This window comes from Molothrus aeneus, chromosome 1 (genome assembly GCF_037042795.1).
Source record: "Molothrus aeneus isolate 106 chromosome 1, BPBGC_Maene_1.0, whole genome shotgun sequence".
Classification (NCBI taxonomy): Eukaryota; Metazoa; Chordata; class Aves; order Passeriformes; family Icteridae; genus Molothrus; species Molothrus aeneus.
This window is the reverse complement of record NC_089646.1, coordinates 74,034,318-74,049,823: the sequence shown is the minus strand read 5'-3', so window position 1 is coordinate 74,049,823 and position 15,506 is coordinate 74,034,318. Positions and strand designations below refer to the sequence as shown.

General features: G+C 36.2%; 1 protein-coding gene across 1 annotated transcript in view; it reads right to left on the bottom strand.

Annotated features, from left to right (window-relative positions):
- Window positions 1-375: 375 nt before the first annotated feature.
- CDH9 (cadherin 9) overlaps window positions 376-15,506 on the bottom strand; it is a 98,538-nt gene continuing 83,407 nt past the window's right edge. Inside the window, exons 9-12 of the mRNA XM_066559430.1 lie at window positions 14,179-14,300; window positions 4,440-4,557; window positions 4,102-4,353; window positions 376-1,368 (exon numbers count right to left, since the gene is read on the bottom strand). Coding sequence (XP_066415527.1) covers window positions 881-1,368; window positions 4,102-4,353; window positions 4,440-4,557; window positions 14,179-14,300 — 980 coding nt within the window. The 3' untranslated portion in view covers window positions 376-880. The remainder of the gene's footprint in view (window positions 1,369-4,101; window positions 4,354-4,439; window positions 4,558-14,178; window positions 14,301-15,506) is intronic.

Here is a 15,506-nt window from a genome sequence, read left to right as displayed (position 1 = left end):
AGAACAAACTTGAATAGTTCCTTAGATCCCTAGGCATCAATCTGTTCTGTCCTCTCAGTGGTCATCTGTTCATGTAAGAAGGTATGTGTGAGTGAGCTTCACCACGAAACTGTATTATTCTGCCATGTAGCAATACACATTGCATGTCAGAGTGCATTTATTTATAATCACCTTTTCAAAATAGTTCTTTCTGCCCTCTACACAGCATTCCCATTGCAGAGCCCTCTCTCCATATCATTCTTGCACAGTACATTGCAACCACCAATCTGATATAAGAAGATGCATTCAAAAAAGAAGTGTTGCACAATACAAAGTTTCCTTTGTTCAGAAAGATTGGACAGTTCCTTATGATTGACAAACGACATGAGTAAGTAGTCTTTTTATAAATTCTAATTTATTTAATAAAAATACAAAAATATAAATATACATATATAAAAATATTAGGATGAATCATCACACAGACATTTTTAACTCAATAAATATGGCAGTAATATTAATCTTTTTAAAGTATATTTTTGAGATTAAGTTACAATGCAGATGCACACTATCCAACATAGTAGGAAAGGTAAAGCAAAGCAATTTAAAAATATGGAGTTTCCATGTAATTATCAAAGGCGCAAAAAGCCTTTTATTGTTTTTTCATTCCCTATAAAACCCTTTCATCAGAGGTTTCTAGGCATAGAAGGTTGGTTGTAGTGTTTTTTAAAATCTCAATCATTCATATTCATTCACGTTGACTTATTGATTAAGCAAACCCTTACTAAGACAACATCTATTTTTTGTAAATATTTTATTCCCAAGTAAGAGAGTAGGCCACTTTATTTATCTAGGAACACAGACATGAATTCCACTAACACTGACCAGGTCACAGATTACTTTCTCAGTCTCGATCACTGTCCTCTCCACCATACATATCTGCTAGTTTTTTAAAACGAGGTCCCCAGTCACTGAGGTAATCATAGTCTTGGTTGCCTTCTGTGGTAAGTGATTCCAGGGAGCTGAGTGAATTTGCTATGGAATCATTTCCTTCATAGGCATATGTTGCTAATGAATCATAAGGAGGGGCAGCTGGGTCTGAATCATTTTCCTTTAGCCTTCTATGAATAAAATCTTGAACATCGATGTTTTCCCAAAGAGGTGCAGTCCGCCTTATCTGAAATATTGTTTCTGGGATAACATCTCTTCTCATCTTACTTTCCTCCCTTGCTTCTGGATTTCTCAGTGTGCCAATGTCAAAAGCCTGGGTGTCTTCTTCCCCACCTCCTTCATCATTGTAGGTCACAATATTGTCTCGAACATCATCTTTTGAGATGATCAAGGGTTCTTTCTTCCTCTGTCTCTTGAGAGCCGTAAACAAGACAACTAATACTAAAACGAAACAAAAAGTGAATGAAGAAACAGATGGTTAGAAAGTAAATAAATGAGGAAAAATTTTACCTCATCTTTTGACCTGGAAAGGTTTTAAGGCTGGAATGGGACTTTTAATAGGAGTGTAGTGATAAAATCTATCTCCAAGTTAATAAGGGTAAGTATTAATGATCTGATGGCAATCAAAAACTTATTCTTTTTTTAAACCTATGGGAGAAATGATAAAAATATTTTATCTTTTAAATAAATTTGCAACTAAGCTGAAGTTGAAAAGTAAACAATACCATACAATATTATCCTACTAACGTTTGATTTTGATTTTCATTTTCTAGGTACCACCTTTCTGGCAGTTACTAAGGGTCTTTTCATCAAATGTAGTTGAATCTCATTGACAAAAGCTATTCACACTCTTGAAAGCTAGTGATTTAGGTATTCCCAAGTGTCTAATTCACTTTTGAATATGGGATCTACAGGTCCCTCTGAAAATAATAACCTGAAGGCCTTAAGCTATCAATATAATTGACAAAACTACTTTTGCTTCAATGACTGCAAGAATTGAAATCCAGTCTTTGTTAAAAAAATGTTTCTTTTAAAAAAACCATGATCCCCTTAGTTTATGAAGTGCTAATTGAATAACTCTTCTGAAGAGATAAGGATTGATACAAAAATGAAGCTCTCTAAGGGGAGATAAAAAAAATCAAGTTAGGATTTTTTAAATACATTCTGGTGTCTAAATGCTATTGATTTCAGTAGGAATTCAATGCTTAAGTGCATGTAAAAATCTGACTCTCTCTCCAGTAGCTGGAGTAAATAAGAGAGGCCAGAAAGACCATCTGTCAATGAGACATAACAATGATTGCTGAACTATAAATTACAACAGTGCTGAATTGTTTAGTTAAGTCCTAGGAGCTAAGTTTTTACTCTGAATCACCTGAGTATTGGTGAATAAAAGCTAAGATTTGACATGCTGCAGGTAGGGAGAGGGGAATAGAGATCTTCCACATGCCATGATATTATGTTGTGAGTATAAAATTAATAAAAATATGTTCTGTTCTGCATTGTTTGGGTTTTCTTCCTTGTACCTGTACAGAGGCCCTTCTTTTCATAATACTAGATTAGAAACTACACACTTTAGTAAGTTTAAGAACTCCATGTAGGAAAAAAGGGCCAATTACTGAGAGGTTATTATGAAATGTCTTTCATAGCCTGGTACTTAATATGTCTCATCTATGTTGGGCATGTTCACACCAGTTTACTATTATAACACACTACTTTGTTGAAAAATTAAGATGCTGAGTATCACACTAGCTGTACAGTAAAAATTCTGTTTAGATACTCCACAGCCACATGTTTCTTTGACTTCATATACGTTGGCAGTGCTGAGCAGAGCAGGGCCCCTAACCCTGGGGCTGAGACACGAAGTGGTCAAACTTGTTCTGCACAGCAATGGTCCCTGATCCTCTTCTGAGTCTCATATTCTATTGCTGGGCCCTAAGGCACATTCAGCTTTGATAAGTTCAAAGTTTAGTGCAGATTTGTTCAATCTGTACTCAAGCATTGCAGCCAATCAGAGCAATGTTTTCATTCTGAGCAAGTAAGGGCATGTATTTCATGCTCCTTTTTTCCTGCTCTTGTCAGGGCATGCAGGATGGCTTTAAAGATGCAGAGCTTGTTGACATGATGATAAGAATTATGCAAGGTGAAGAGCTAGGTCTGGCAGAGTTTGAACCATAATTTTCTCCTGAGAATGGTACCTTTCAAGTTCTGCCTCTTGGCAGACTATCAGCAGATTCCCTGACTATGCCTGGACAACATCCTGGGGAATCCAAGGAGGCTGATGCTAAAACCAGGCCAGCAGCAATTCCTGAATCTAAGATTCAGTTTATCAGTTTGCTAGATCTCAAGTATTTTCCATCCCTTAAGCACAGTACAGATACATTTTATAGATATCGCCCTTCTTCTAATACCTATAGTAAATATTAGGAGGATCACAGAATTATCTTGAATCTAGGGTAAAAACTGAAAAAAGAAATATATATCCCCTTATATAAACTAACACCTGTAGCTTCCAACTGACCCCTTGGCAAGCAATATTTGCTAGAACAGATGGAAAAGGAAAAAGCTTTTCTGCAGAGTTTTACTGGAAAGTAGAGGTGATACTTTTCTTGTAAAACATGCAAGTTGAAATTTTTATGTTCTTAACACCAGATAATGAGCTAACATTTATTCTACTTCCTTCACATGTAACCACATCTTTCTAATGCTTCTACCTTCCAAACACTTGTCTGACTTCTGTTCTTATACTTATTTAATCAGCAGTTCTCACTATCACTTGCAAGAAATTGAATATTTCTATCCTATGCTTTTGAGCTAAATATTTTCTGTAAAGGAAAAATCCAAATCTTTCATCATTAAATAGAGAATATAATTCGTAACATTGTTGCAAAAGTTAGCATAGCTTCAGAAATATGATTTTAAAAGTTCTGGATCTAAATGAAGATCTGATTATGGTATGAACATTACTCAAATGAGCACAGTAACTAAAAGTGACCCTATATTTTCAATTGTATTTAATCCGAATAGCACAGTCTCACTCTTCTCACGCAATTTTCTAAAGAGTAATGATGATATTTTTCTAGAGGGTCATGTGAATAAGGGTTTTAAGAGTATCAAGACTCTTGAAATGACTAGATCTTTGTCTGGTCAAGTAAACATCTCATCACAGGTACCTACTTAGCAGGATAATGATGCAGAGGAGAATGGCCACCAGTGCTCCCGTGCTGAGGCCGGCAGGGAGCAGCAAGGCCTCGGCGCTGCAGGACTGCATGTTCCCCCGGCTGTCACAGGCGCACACCCGGATGGTCAGCGTGCCCGTGCTGCTCTGGATCGGGTAGTCGTTGTCAAATATAATGATGGGCAGAAGATAGGTACTTGTCTTACTACGGCTGTATCCATTTCTTCTGGTCATAATTCCCGCTGTGTTATCTAGAATGGAAACACAGAATCAATAAGTGATTCTGAATTAAGTTTTATGTGATATTGGGGAGGGAGATGTTAGGGTCAGCAGTTACCTTTGTTGTCTACAACAGAGAAGTTTGGATGAACAGCAAATTCTGGCACCAACTCAAAAAAAAATTTGTGTCCTCGAGGAGGCTGATCTTTGTCGATTGCACTCACAGTCTGTATAAGCTATAAAGAAAAGAGTATTTCATGCTATTTTAGAAATCTTGTGTTTCAATTCTCTGCTTTTCATGTCCCATAAAAATCCAATGACTCTCTATCTGAAGACAAAAACTGATGTCCTAAGCCAAATGTTTCTCAAATAAATACAGTAGAGGTTACAGTAAAAAATTATTTCATGGTTTAAACACATAAAAAAGGATGAAAAAGAGTCCAGTCCTCACTGCAAAACAGCCATGTGCTTTGATTTGTACTCAGTATCTTGCAGTGATACAGAAACATTTGCCCTTCTGAATAAGCCATAAACCTCCTGTGGCTTCATGTAGCAATGACAGAGAGTGCTGTGTAAACCAGTTGTTAAGTGGGTCTAATTCTCAATCCACCTCATCTGCTCCTGGCGATAAATTGGAGTACTGCACTGGCAGGATTCTCAATTCTCCTGGGGTAATAAAAAGAGAAGCTTTACTCCCTCCTAAATTGAAACCTCTGGCTGAGGAGCTTAATAGCTGCCCTAACAAGGCCACTCAAGCCCAGCTGGGAAGGAGTGATAATAGTGCCTGAATAGGGTCAGAGCAGAGTGGCCTGAAAAAAGAGAGGCTTCAGCAGTACCTCTGGATTGTATAAGCTTTCCTGTTGCATCAAAATGTGCAAATGTGCGCGTTTATGTAGACACACATAAATGCTAACAATTTGACTATTTTTTAATCTATCTTCCGCTGGACTGACAGAGAGGCTAAAGCTGCAGAACTGAGGAAGGAAAACTTACATGGGAACAACTGTGGTTTATGAATTGACTTGCAACATTTAACACCATGCCACACTGCGTGAGTCACAGTAACTCCAGAAAGCTCTGTGAGTGGCTGTTCTGTCATTTGCCCTTCCTGGTGGAAGTCACAATAGAGAGTAACCCATAGTCTACCTTGGCTAGCAAGGACAGGTTTGCATTCAATCAAAGATGACAAAACTGGTAGCATGAGAATAAGAGTGAGTCTCAACTGAGGATGCTATAACTCACTACAAGTTCATTTCTATGCTACTTAAAGGCAGAATGAGTTCAGCAGCCAGACATTTTTCTTTCAAAGCCAAGAGAGAGCCAATGACTGTCTTGAGTTCTCAAGTGTTTCCAGTGTTCAGGGTGTCTTGAAATCCCATAGATATCAAAGCCACTTGTTATCAAATACTTTGTTTTTCTTTTATTTCCACAGAAGGTGCAGCTTGACTTCTTCCAGAAATACAGTAATTGAAAAGTAGCACTAATATGATCTGTAAACTTTGTGCCAATCAAATAAGGAATTCCTTTTTCATATATACTGTCTCGGAACATTGACCTTAATGGGACTTGAGAATACAGTTAAATTTTTGAAGGTATGTAGTATCTCACAGAATGAATCATTATATTAAAGTGGTGTTTTTGCTGTTATCATTCAGATACTTTCTACTGCTAGTGCTGTACTGCACCACGAATATTTGACCCATCTTTTTCTAGTTGACTTTGGACAATTTGATTGCAGTTAATAATATTGAATTATAATTTTAAAAACCCCACAGCAAAAAACCCAAAACACAATACAGAAACAGTTGAGGGATCTGTGTTTAGCTCATTCACTTTCCAACAGCTCTTTCTAAAAAAAGCACAAAATATTTTTTATAATTTCTTTTTATTTTTGAGGTATATTGAGGAACTTGAATGGTAATTTGTAAATGTCAGCCTTGCACAAAAGGATGTGACTATGCTCAAAGCAGGATAATGCAGTTTTTCTAAGTGTCATTAGAGTAGCAACTACATATACTACATATACTACTTTCACTTTTAAAGCATTTAATGTTCACTGATCTTTTGATTTTTTTAAATAATTTTTAGCTGTTTCACAAGATTAATCAAATCCTTGTTTATGGTGAAGTCTCCTGTTTAGAGTGTTTCTTCATTGCAGTTTATGTCAATAACTTTCCAATGTTCAATTGCTTTTGTCTTTCCTGTAATCTGCCTCTGGAAGTGTTAGTACAGAAAGCAAGACCAGGATTTGGTTTAATTTTAGTTTTCCACATTTTAAAAATACTGCTAAAAAACCACCCAAAATATTTTGATTGGGCTACGACATCAAATTTAAATGAGAAAATTTTCCTTTCACATTAGCACAAGTTTGAAAATACAGAAGAAATCGAAAAGTACCAGGGAGAAGAGAGAATTAGAGTAAGTAACAACATTTGTGTGGTTTAGAATTACTTGATTAAAAACTCAAGGAGAAAATGTCCTGCTGCAGTAACTATCAGAAACTGTAATTGAGTATCTTGGGTCTTTTTGAGATGTAATCACTCAGTGTTTGTAAGATTTGAATCCCTTCATGTGCAAATCACATGAAGAAATACAATTGTTCCAGGCACAGAGGAACCCAATTGCAAAAAATAATTATTGTTGAGGTAAGGCTGACGGAAAAAACCCAACCTCATTACCTGATCTAACTGTTGGCAGCATGAATTGGGAACCAGCTGTTTGCCTAGCAGAAAAAAATGGGAGATTAAAAGAACAATGAGAAACCATGATTGCAGGTGAATTGTTCCAAATGATGAACAGTTGAAAGGAAATTAGAAATCTTATCTAATTAAGGATTTTTCTTTTTCACTTTTACAGCTGTAAATAAAAGACAATGATGTCAATGATAATCACTACAGAAATGAAAGTGGTCTGACTATTTTTAAGTATCTCATTTATATGAAGTAAAGTTAGTATTCTTTTGTGTACATTCTGTGATTTCATTTCAGAAATATATTCACCCATTTTGATGCACTTATGGACATTGAGGTATGATCACTCTTCATCAGGACTTGAGAGCAAGGTCTCTGATGCTCTAAGATTTATGACAGAAGAGTTATTTCAAGAAAATTACTTTTACCCAAATATATTTCAAGCAGATCAAGCTTAGATAAAATAAAACCATTCTCATTTTTTTCTTTCTTTCATAGCTTCCCATGTGAATGAGCATATTTTAGAAAATACAGCAGTATTGTCACTATTTTAGAGCTTCTTATGCATGTGCATGAACACTTCTGTGTATTTAAAAAAAACAGTGTCATACTCTTGAGTGGATCTTAATGAGTAAATTCAAGTTTTTAAGGTCACTTTTCTTTGAGGATAATGAAAATTAAAACATAGGCATTGACATGAAGTTTTCTCTTTCACATTCAGGACAAGATGTTTGTAGCAGTTTGACAATGTGAAATGAGTAGCAAGAAGAATTATTCCGAATGAAAACTTTTCTTAATGATCTTGGGACCAGTGCTCATTTAGCCACACTGTTTAGCAGTGCTCTGACAGTGACTGGTGTCCTGGGAAAGGTGTTCTTTAATATCTTTATCAATTACATAGGTGGTGAGATCAAATGCATCCTCAGCAAGTCTGCAGATGACATGAGGCTGAGTGGTGTGGTTGACACAACAGAAGGAAGGGATCCTGTCCAGAGACACCTGGGAAATCTTGAGAAATAAATCTATGAGAATCTCACAAAGTTCAACAAGTCCAAGTACAAGGTGCTGCATGTGGGCCTAGGACAATCCAAGACAAGAGCACAGAATGGGAGAAGATGTCATTGACAGCAGCCTTGCAGAGAAGAACTTGAGAGTTCTGGTGGATGAAAAGCGGGACATGAGCCAACAATGACCCCAGAAGGCCAACAGTATCCTGGGCTGCATCAAAATAGGCCCGGCCAGCAGGTCATGGGAAGTGATTCTACTGCTCTACCCTTCCCTTGTGAGATCCCACCTGGAGTGCTGAATTCAGGTCTGGAGTCCTAACCATAAGAGAGATATGAGCCAGTTGGGGTGAGTCCAAAGTAGGGGAACAAAGATGGTTAGGGGTATGGAGCATGTGTGCTATAAAGACAGGTTGAGAGAGTTGCGGTTATTCAGTATGGAGAAGAGAAGGCTCTAGAGAGCCCTTATTGTCATCCTCCAGTACTTTAAGAGGGCTTATAAAAGAGTGGAAGATTTACTTCTTACACAGGCAGATTGGGAGAAAGATTTTTAACTAAAAGAGGAAAGATTTAGATTAGATGTTAGAAAGGAATTCTTCACTCAAAGGACAGTGAGACACTAAACCAAGTTTCCCAGAGACACTAAACCATGTTTCCCAGAGACACTATGAATGATCCATCTCTGGAAGTGTTCCAAGTGAGGATGGATGGAGCCCTGAGCAACCCAACCAGTCTAGTGGGTCACATTCCTGGCCATGGCCAAGGGAGTTGGAACAAGGTGGTCTTTAAGGTCCTTTTCAATTCAAATCATTGTATGATTCCATACAATGATTCTATTTGCTTCTTTCATGATGAAGACAGAGATTCTGCTAAAGGGTTTGGACCTACTTTCCACTGAAATATTTTTTTTTCAAACGTGGAAATACTTCAATTACAATCCTGTTTCATATTGTTTGGGTTTTTTGACCTGGATGCTGTGATTTTAGGATTTGCACCACAGTCAAAACTATGATTGTAGTTTATGTTCAGGCTATTTTACAGTTATTTGTACTTATGTCTGAAAAAGTGGTTGGGGGTGAGTGGACTGCCTAGAAACAGATTCCTTCTATGTATCTAAACATCTTTAAGTAAAGGCTTCTCTTCAAGTTGTTTTAAAGTCAGCAAGCAAGTAGAAGCTAGCTGAGGGAATTCTGAAGTAGGAAGGGTCTCTGTGCACTTCAGAGCATGCTGTTAGCATTCCTGAGGCTGCTCTTGTATACACAGAGAGCTGCACAAGTAGAAGGTTTTGGTTGTAGGCTCAGCCGTGGGAATGGCTTTAAAAGAAATATAGGAACCATTAAAGCAAATGTTAAGCTTTATAGCACAGAGGTCAGCACCATCTGGATTCTTTTAAGACAGGCTTTTCAGTGTGTGCTGGCTTGCATGTCATGCAAATAAATGGCTGTTGCACCTTGGCTCCAGGGTGTACTCTTTAAAAACTACAGACACATGTTTCGAAAAGTTCCTTGGAGAAACATGAACAAGATGAGGTCCACGGGTGGGCACATGTGATATATTTTCGGGTTAAACATTTCTACTAATAAAACAAAACCTGAGACAAATAAAAAGTTTGCAAAGAAGTTTGCTGCTACTTCTTTTCAAAATAGTAATGTATTGGTGGCTGTTATTTTATCTCTACACCTTTTTCTTTTTCAAAATTCTTTCTTTCAAAATTCACTATATATGGTGAAAAATAATGTCACTTTCACAGAAATTTAAAGATGGCCTGTTACCACTTTGTCTGCAATAAACTACGGGGAAAAAAATCCTATGAGAGAAACTATGTATGGCAATCATGAGAACAATGTGTGCAAATGTTATGGGGAAACGATGGAAGAACGGATTTTTTCCCCTATCCTTTCTTCCTCTTACCCCTTTTCCTGCCTGTATGATCTGGTAGGGTCAATCACTAGATAACCTTGAATGTATTACAAACAGCAAGCATAAATATGTGGCACAAAAGTTATGTAAAAGACATGATGATATGGCCCATAGGAGTGTTTCAAAATCAATCCAGCTCAGCGGATGTCCATCTTGCTATTACGCGGCCTGAGTGATCACACTAGTAACAGAAACAATTCTAAGCTATACCCCTGTAAGGTGCTAGCTGCAGAAAACATCCTCCATCACACATGTGCAAGCTTGAATAGATGCCTGCCACTTCACAAAACTTCACGTTCAGTAATGCAAAGCAGTTTGGTTTCCAGAGCTTGGCTCTGTTCCACAAATGTGTTGGCAGTTTTAAGCAGGACTGAATGCTTATCAAAAATTGGATAACTCTCACTTCAATTCTTACTTAAAAAGACAGTTAGCATGGGTCTCTCACTAAAATAAGCCAAAAGGTGTCTACCTAGTGAAGCAGCTACAATGTATATAAAGCCATGACTGATAATTAGCAATGCATGCTTGAGAAAAAGTGACCTCTCTCTGCTCTATTTTAAAAAGAGAGGGAGGGTATGGAGAGTAATGAAAAGAAAAATCAGCCAGGTCTCTGAAGGAGGAAACAAACTTTCTATGTTCTGATGTCTGAAAGCCTATGAATGGCAGGAAAGAATATTGCATCAGAGGGGAAAAATAGTGACCCACGTTGTTTTCTTGATGGATGTTGAAATTAGCTAAATTTTTGCCAACAATAAACTTTGCAATAAACTACGGAACTAAACTTTTACCAACAAGTTGTTCAGTTAAATCAATCTCCCACTCGAGTATATCTGCCTGGTTTCCATGGAGAGTACTCATCCTCTAATCCAGCTAAAATGACCCAATTAATTCCTGTGACAAGGGCATGAGAGACCTTGTACCAAAGCCTTCCCCACAACAGTCTCTGGGGCTTCAGGATTAGGGGTTTCTAAATTGCATGAGAGGAAGTCTGCTCCCTACTTTTCTTTAGCCTGTGTACCAGCCAATGAAATAAGATTCTCATGGTGACGAATGTGTTTCAGCCTAATGAACATAAATTTTTATTAACCTTTTATGATAAGGTTAATCCCCAGTCGTACCATTGTTGCTTGGAGACAAAAGAGTAGGAGACGCTCTGTAGGATTTTCTTTCCTCTGACCCTCCTAAGGCTATCTGAAAACCATGAGTGGAGCATATAATATCTGTTGATGCTGAGAATGTGTAGTGTTGCTTGGTGGCAGAGAGCAATATTTGATCATTCTGATGTACCTGAGACTTAGAAAGGAGTGTGACTAATAACTGGTTCTGGTTAAAAAAAAAAAAAAAAAAAAAAAAAAAAACCAAACCAAAACAAACAAACAAAAAAAAAAAAAAACCCAAAAAACAAAAAAAAAAACCCAAAAAACCAAAAAAACCCTAAATGTATTTATCTTCTCAGTCTGATTCTTTTGTTATAGTACCAGATGCAGAAGCAGTACTGTGATGTGTCAAGAAGCAATAATGGTTATAATCAAAAAGCTGGTTTAGATGACCTCTAAAATAGGTTGGAATAGTCCTAAATGAACACGTGTTTCCATTTTTCTTATACTATACAGGGACTGCTAGATATGAGCAATATAGGTTCTCTGGGACTTAGCACACTTGGCCAAAACATTCAAGTTCATATTTCTATATTCATTGCTATTTTTAGCACCAAAATAAAAGTACTCTCATGTATCAAAGGTAGTCTCTCTTCTGAAATACAAACTCAATTAGACATAAATGTCCAGATACAAATTCAGGTGCCTCTCTTGAAGACCTCAGCTGTTAAGAAATAGAAAACCAAAATGGATCTCTCATTTTTCTGTAGCTACACTTGGTGCACAATCTATTTCTAGTATTTTTGTGGGATTTTCCAATGAGGGAAAATAATTGCTGAAATTGCATTGGTAAATTAGCTGTGTAGGAGGTCTGGAAAACAACATGCATACCTATCAAATGGGTCTCTGTCATATCTGTTGTTAGGTAAGCACAGAATTTACCAGAAAGCTAAGTGATATTTCATACATTCATGGGTATTTCACCAAGTATGCTAGACTAGATGGAAATTGGATTAAGGAAATTGACAGCTAGTCTGCCTGGACTGAGCTTCTTCAAATATATGACAAAACCTGTGTGTGCTGGTTGGCAAAATTGCACAAGATTAATTTCAATTAGATCTTAATTTCTAAGCTTTTGAGCCATTCTTTTTGTTATGTAAATAAAATACATGACTCACTTTTCTACCAGTCATCATACTGAGATTTTAAAATTTATTTACCTCAATTTTGTCTTGTGTAATGAGACATTGTTACACTAACAGAATTAAGGTTCTACGGCAGCTGTTTGAACTTAATGGCTAGAATTATCTGAATGCATTCAGCATGAAAAAAAGCAGCTTAAAAGTCATAAAGTAAAGCTCTATGGGTCTAATAGCCAAAGGCTTGGAGAATTTTTGTACCTTCTGAAAGGCTTGAACTGTATTCTTAAGTGGCAATTTATGTCACTGGTTAAGACAGGATGATGTGATTATAAACCTTAGTTGTTGTGAAAAGCACTCTTTTCTCATTTTTCTGGTATGATAATTCCTTCCACAATTTTAAATTAATTCATCTCTTCCTTTGAAGTGTATATTAATCTAATTATATAATTTACATGAAAAATAGTAAAACATTCTTTAAAAAAAGAATGAAAAAATTGTCAAATACCTCTTCAAAGGGAAGTGATCTTTTAATCAAAGTATCCTCTTCCATCCTAACCCATTTTGCCTAAATTCTGATGCTGTGTTTAATGAATGAAAAATAAATAGAATTTCATGCAGTTTCCCTACAATCTAATGTGCCATCTTTTTCCTCATATTTTAATTTCTTTTTCTCTCTGTTAACCAATTCATAAAACATCACTTGAATTGGATCTGAATTGAGCAAGAACACATGTTCTTGCTCTGCATAGGGTTCTGCAATACCTGAAAAGCTAAATTCATTTCAGGTACCATCTATGCTACCTTCAGTGAAGCCTCTGTGACTTAAAAAACCCTGGGCAGAAAATCAGGTAAAACATGAGCATGATTCCTGATGCCTATCCATATCACCCATCTTCGTAAAGTCTTTGAATATTGCGTGGTCGCTGTGCTCTAAAGAAAAACAAAATATTATACATTCTGATCCTTTCAACATATTTTCCATGAAGCCAAACAGTTTTGGCTGGATGATGACAGCCTAAAGCTAATAAGACATGAGGGTAGACCTAATCTGTTCTTAGGGCTTCATCCTGGCTTGTCTCTCCTAGAGTAGGAACCCACTCATGTTTGTGTAAGTGAAAATAATGATCTCAACATTTTTCTTCCAGTCAAAAATTAATCAGTCTAGAGAAGAGGCTCATGCATGAGCCATTTTGGAGAGATAATCTTAGAGTACCTGATCTGCTACTAAATCCACTTCTTTGGTAAATCCTGTAAAGAAAAAATCTTTCTTCACAGGATTTTAACTGAAGGACTGACTGGCATTAGCATAAATAGATGATGTCGTAAAGACAGCAATATTAAGACATTTTTGTACTATGTTGGCTCTGAGTTCTCTTGGTTTAGCTACTTACTTGAATGCAAATTATCACTTTGTTTTATCCTCAATTTTTTTTCTTGTCTCTTAGAATTTTACAGAATTCTGAGGTAGTTTAGAAAAGGATACACATGACCTTTGCCGAGACTCAACACAATGCCAGACTGAGTTTTAACCTACAATGGAAACAGTTACACTGCCCTTTATTTTTGAAAAAGCTTGGTTTACACACCTTAACTGAGACATAATAAAGATTTTCCTGCTTCATGTACTTGAAGGTGTTGCTACATTAACCAAGGCAATGATAAAAATCCAGAAATAAATGGAATTATTGTACAGCATAAAGCATTTTGTAGCATTATGCAAAACTATTTCTGAAAAATATTTTCTGATATTAGAAATGAAACACCACCTTAAAGTATCATTTTTTTATTATATCCCATGCTATTGAACTAGGATATTATCCTTCTAGGATATTATCCTTCATCTTTTATGTCCTTTTTTGAATCAACTTGTATTTTTTGCAGAAGATAGGAAATTAAGAGGCTGGGTTAGTCTGCTGCTGTTCAAACTAATATGTTGAATTCTTCATGATGGCACTGTAGGATAGTTTCCTTACAAGTCCTTTGGTAATATCAGGATTGGTTTACCTGTCCTGCTTTTGCATTTTCACAAACAAATGTTTCATAGTAGTTGGCAAACTCTGGTGCATGATCATTTATGTCTAAAATCCGTATGAAGACAGGTATTTGACTGCTTTGTTTAGGATTATCTGAAAAAAAGAAAAAATATTACAATACACAGAGATATGTATATGAAAACAATCCAATACTTTTTTTCCAAAAGATATTAGAAATGTTCAATTTTCTTGATTATACTAAAACAATTATATTTCATTTTCTGATGACAAACATTACATATACATGAAAGTCCTATTTATAATTGAAACAAGTTTTTCTATGATTTTATATATGTATGTGTATATATAATATAAAATATGCTCAAATTGATTTACATTAAAAACAGATCACTGAGTTGTTAGGGAGTTGTATTATTTATATCAGTTCAACAAATAATTAATTGCAAAAGTTGTTCCATGAGACTGAGCTGTTAAGAACATTTGCCTTTTCAAATCAATAAAGCAGTAAAAGAGTGTCAGTGAACAACTCTACCACCACAACCACACACAAACACAAAACCATAAAAAACCCAGACCAAAGTTGTCCTTTCTCCCCTAACTATAAAAAACAAAATAATAAAATGATATATGCAGGATATGATCATCAATCAATCTTCAAAAACCTCCAAACTCAAGGTATTGCCAGAGAGGATTCTCACACTATGCGTATTGAAAATGTAGAACATTTTTAACCAAACAATGAAAAGTGTTTAAGAGGAAAAGATAAAAGATATAAATCTTTCTGAAAATGGGGATATGATTCATCTCTCCACATTACCCAACTCTCAGACTCTTAAGCACATTGACTTCAGGGGAATCTATAGGAGAAGAAAGGAAGGCAGAAAAGTTTTCCACTAAAATCATCTGTTTCCCCCTTTGATGACTGCTACCTCAGAAAAAAGGTAGGCAAGACACATCTAGCCTGAAAGTATCTAACAGAATAGTAAAGAATCCAGGTGAAAAATTAAGCCCAGGGTTTACTTCAGATATGGAGGGCAAAATTTTCCCTAGTCTTGACTTCAAAAAAAGCCATTTTCTGAGATAAGTTAAATCAGTTGAGGTAAAGCATAATTTTTTCTCATTTACAAAGGTTATTCTGACAATTTGTTTGTATGTCAGGGACATTTTTTCTCTTCTTCCCCCAAAGATTTTCCCAAAGACTTACCTTGGGATAGAGCCAGTGCATCAGACCTGCACCAAATTATTTGATGTGAATTCTCAAGGAACCAGTTAACTTATCCAATATATATTGTATATGGTTTTATTGAGCCTGAGACTTCCTAAATATCTTTGTAAAAA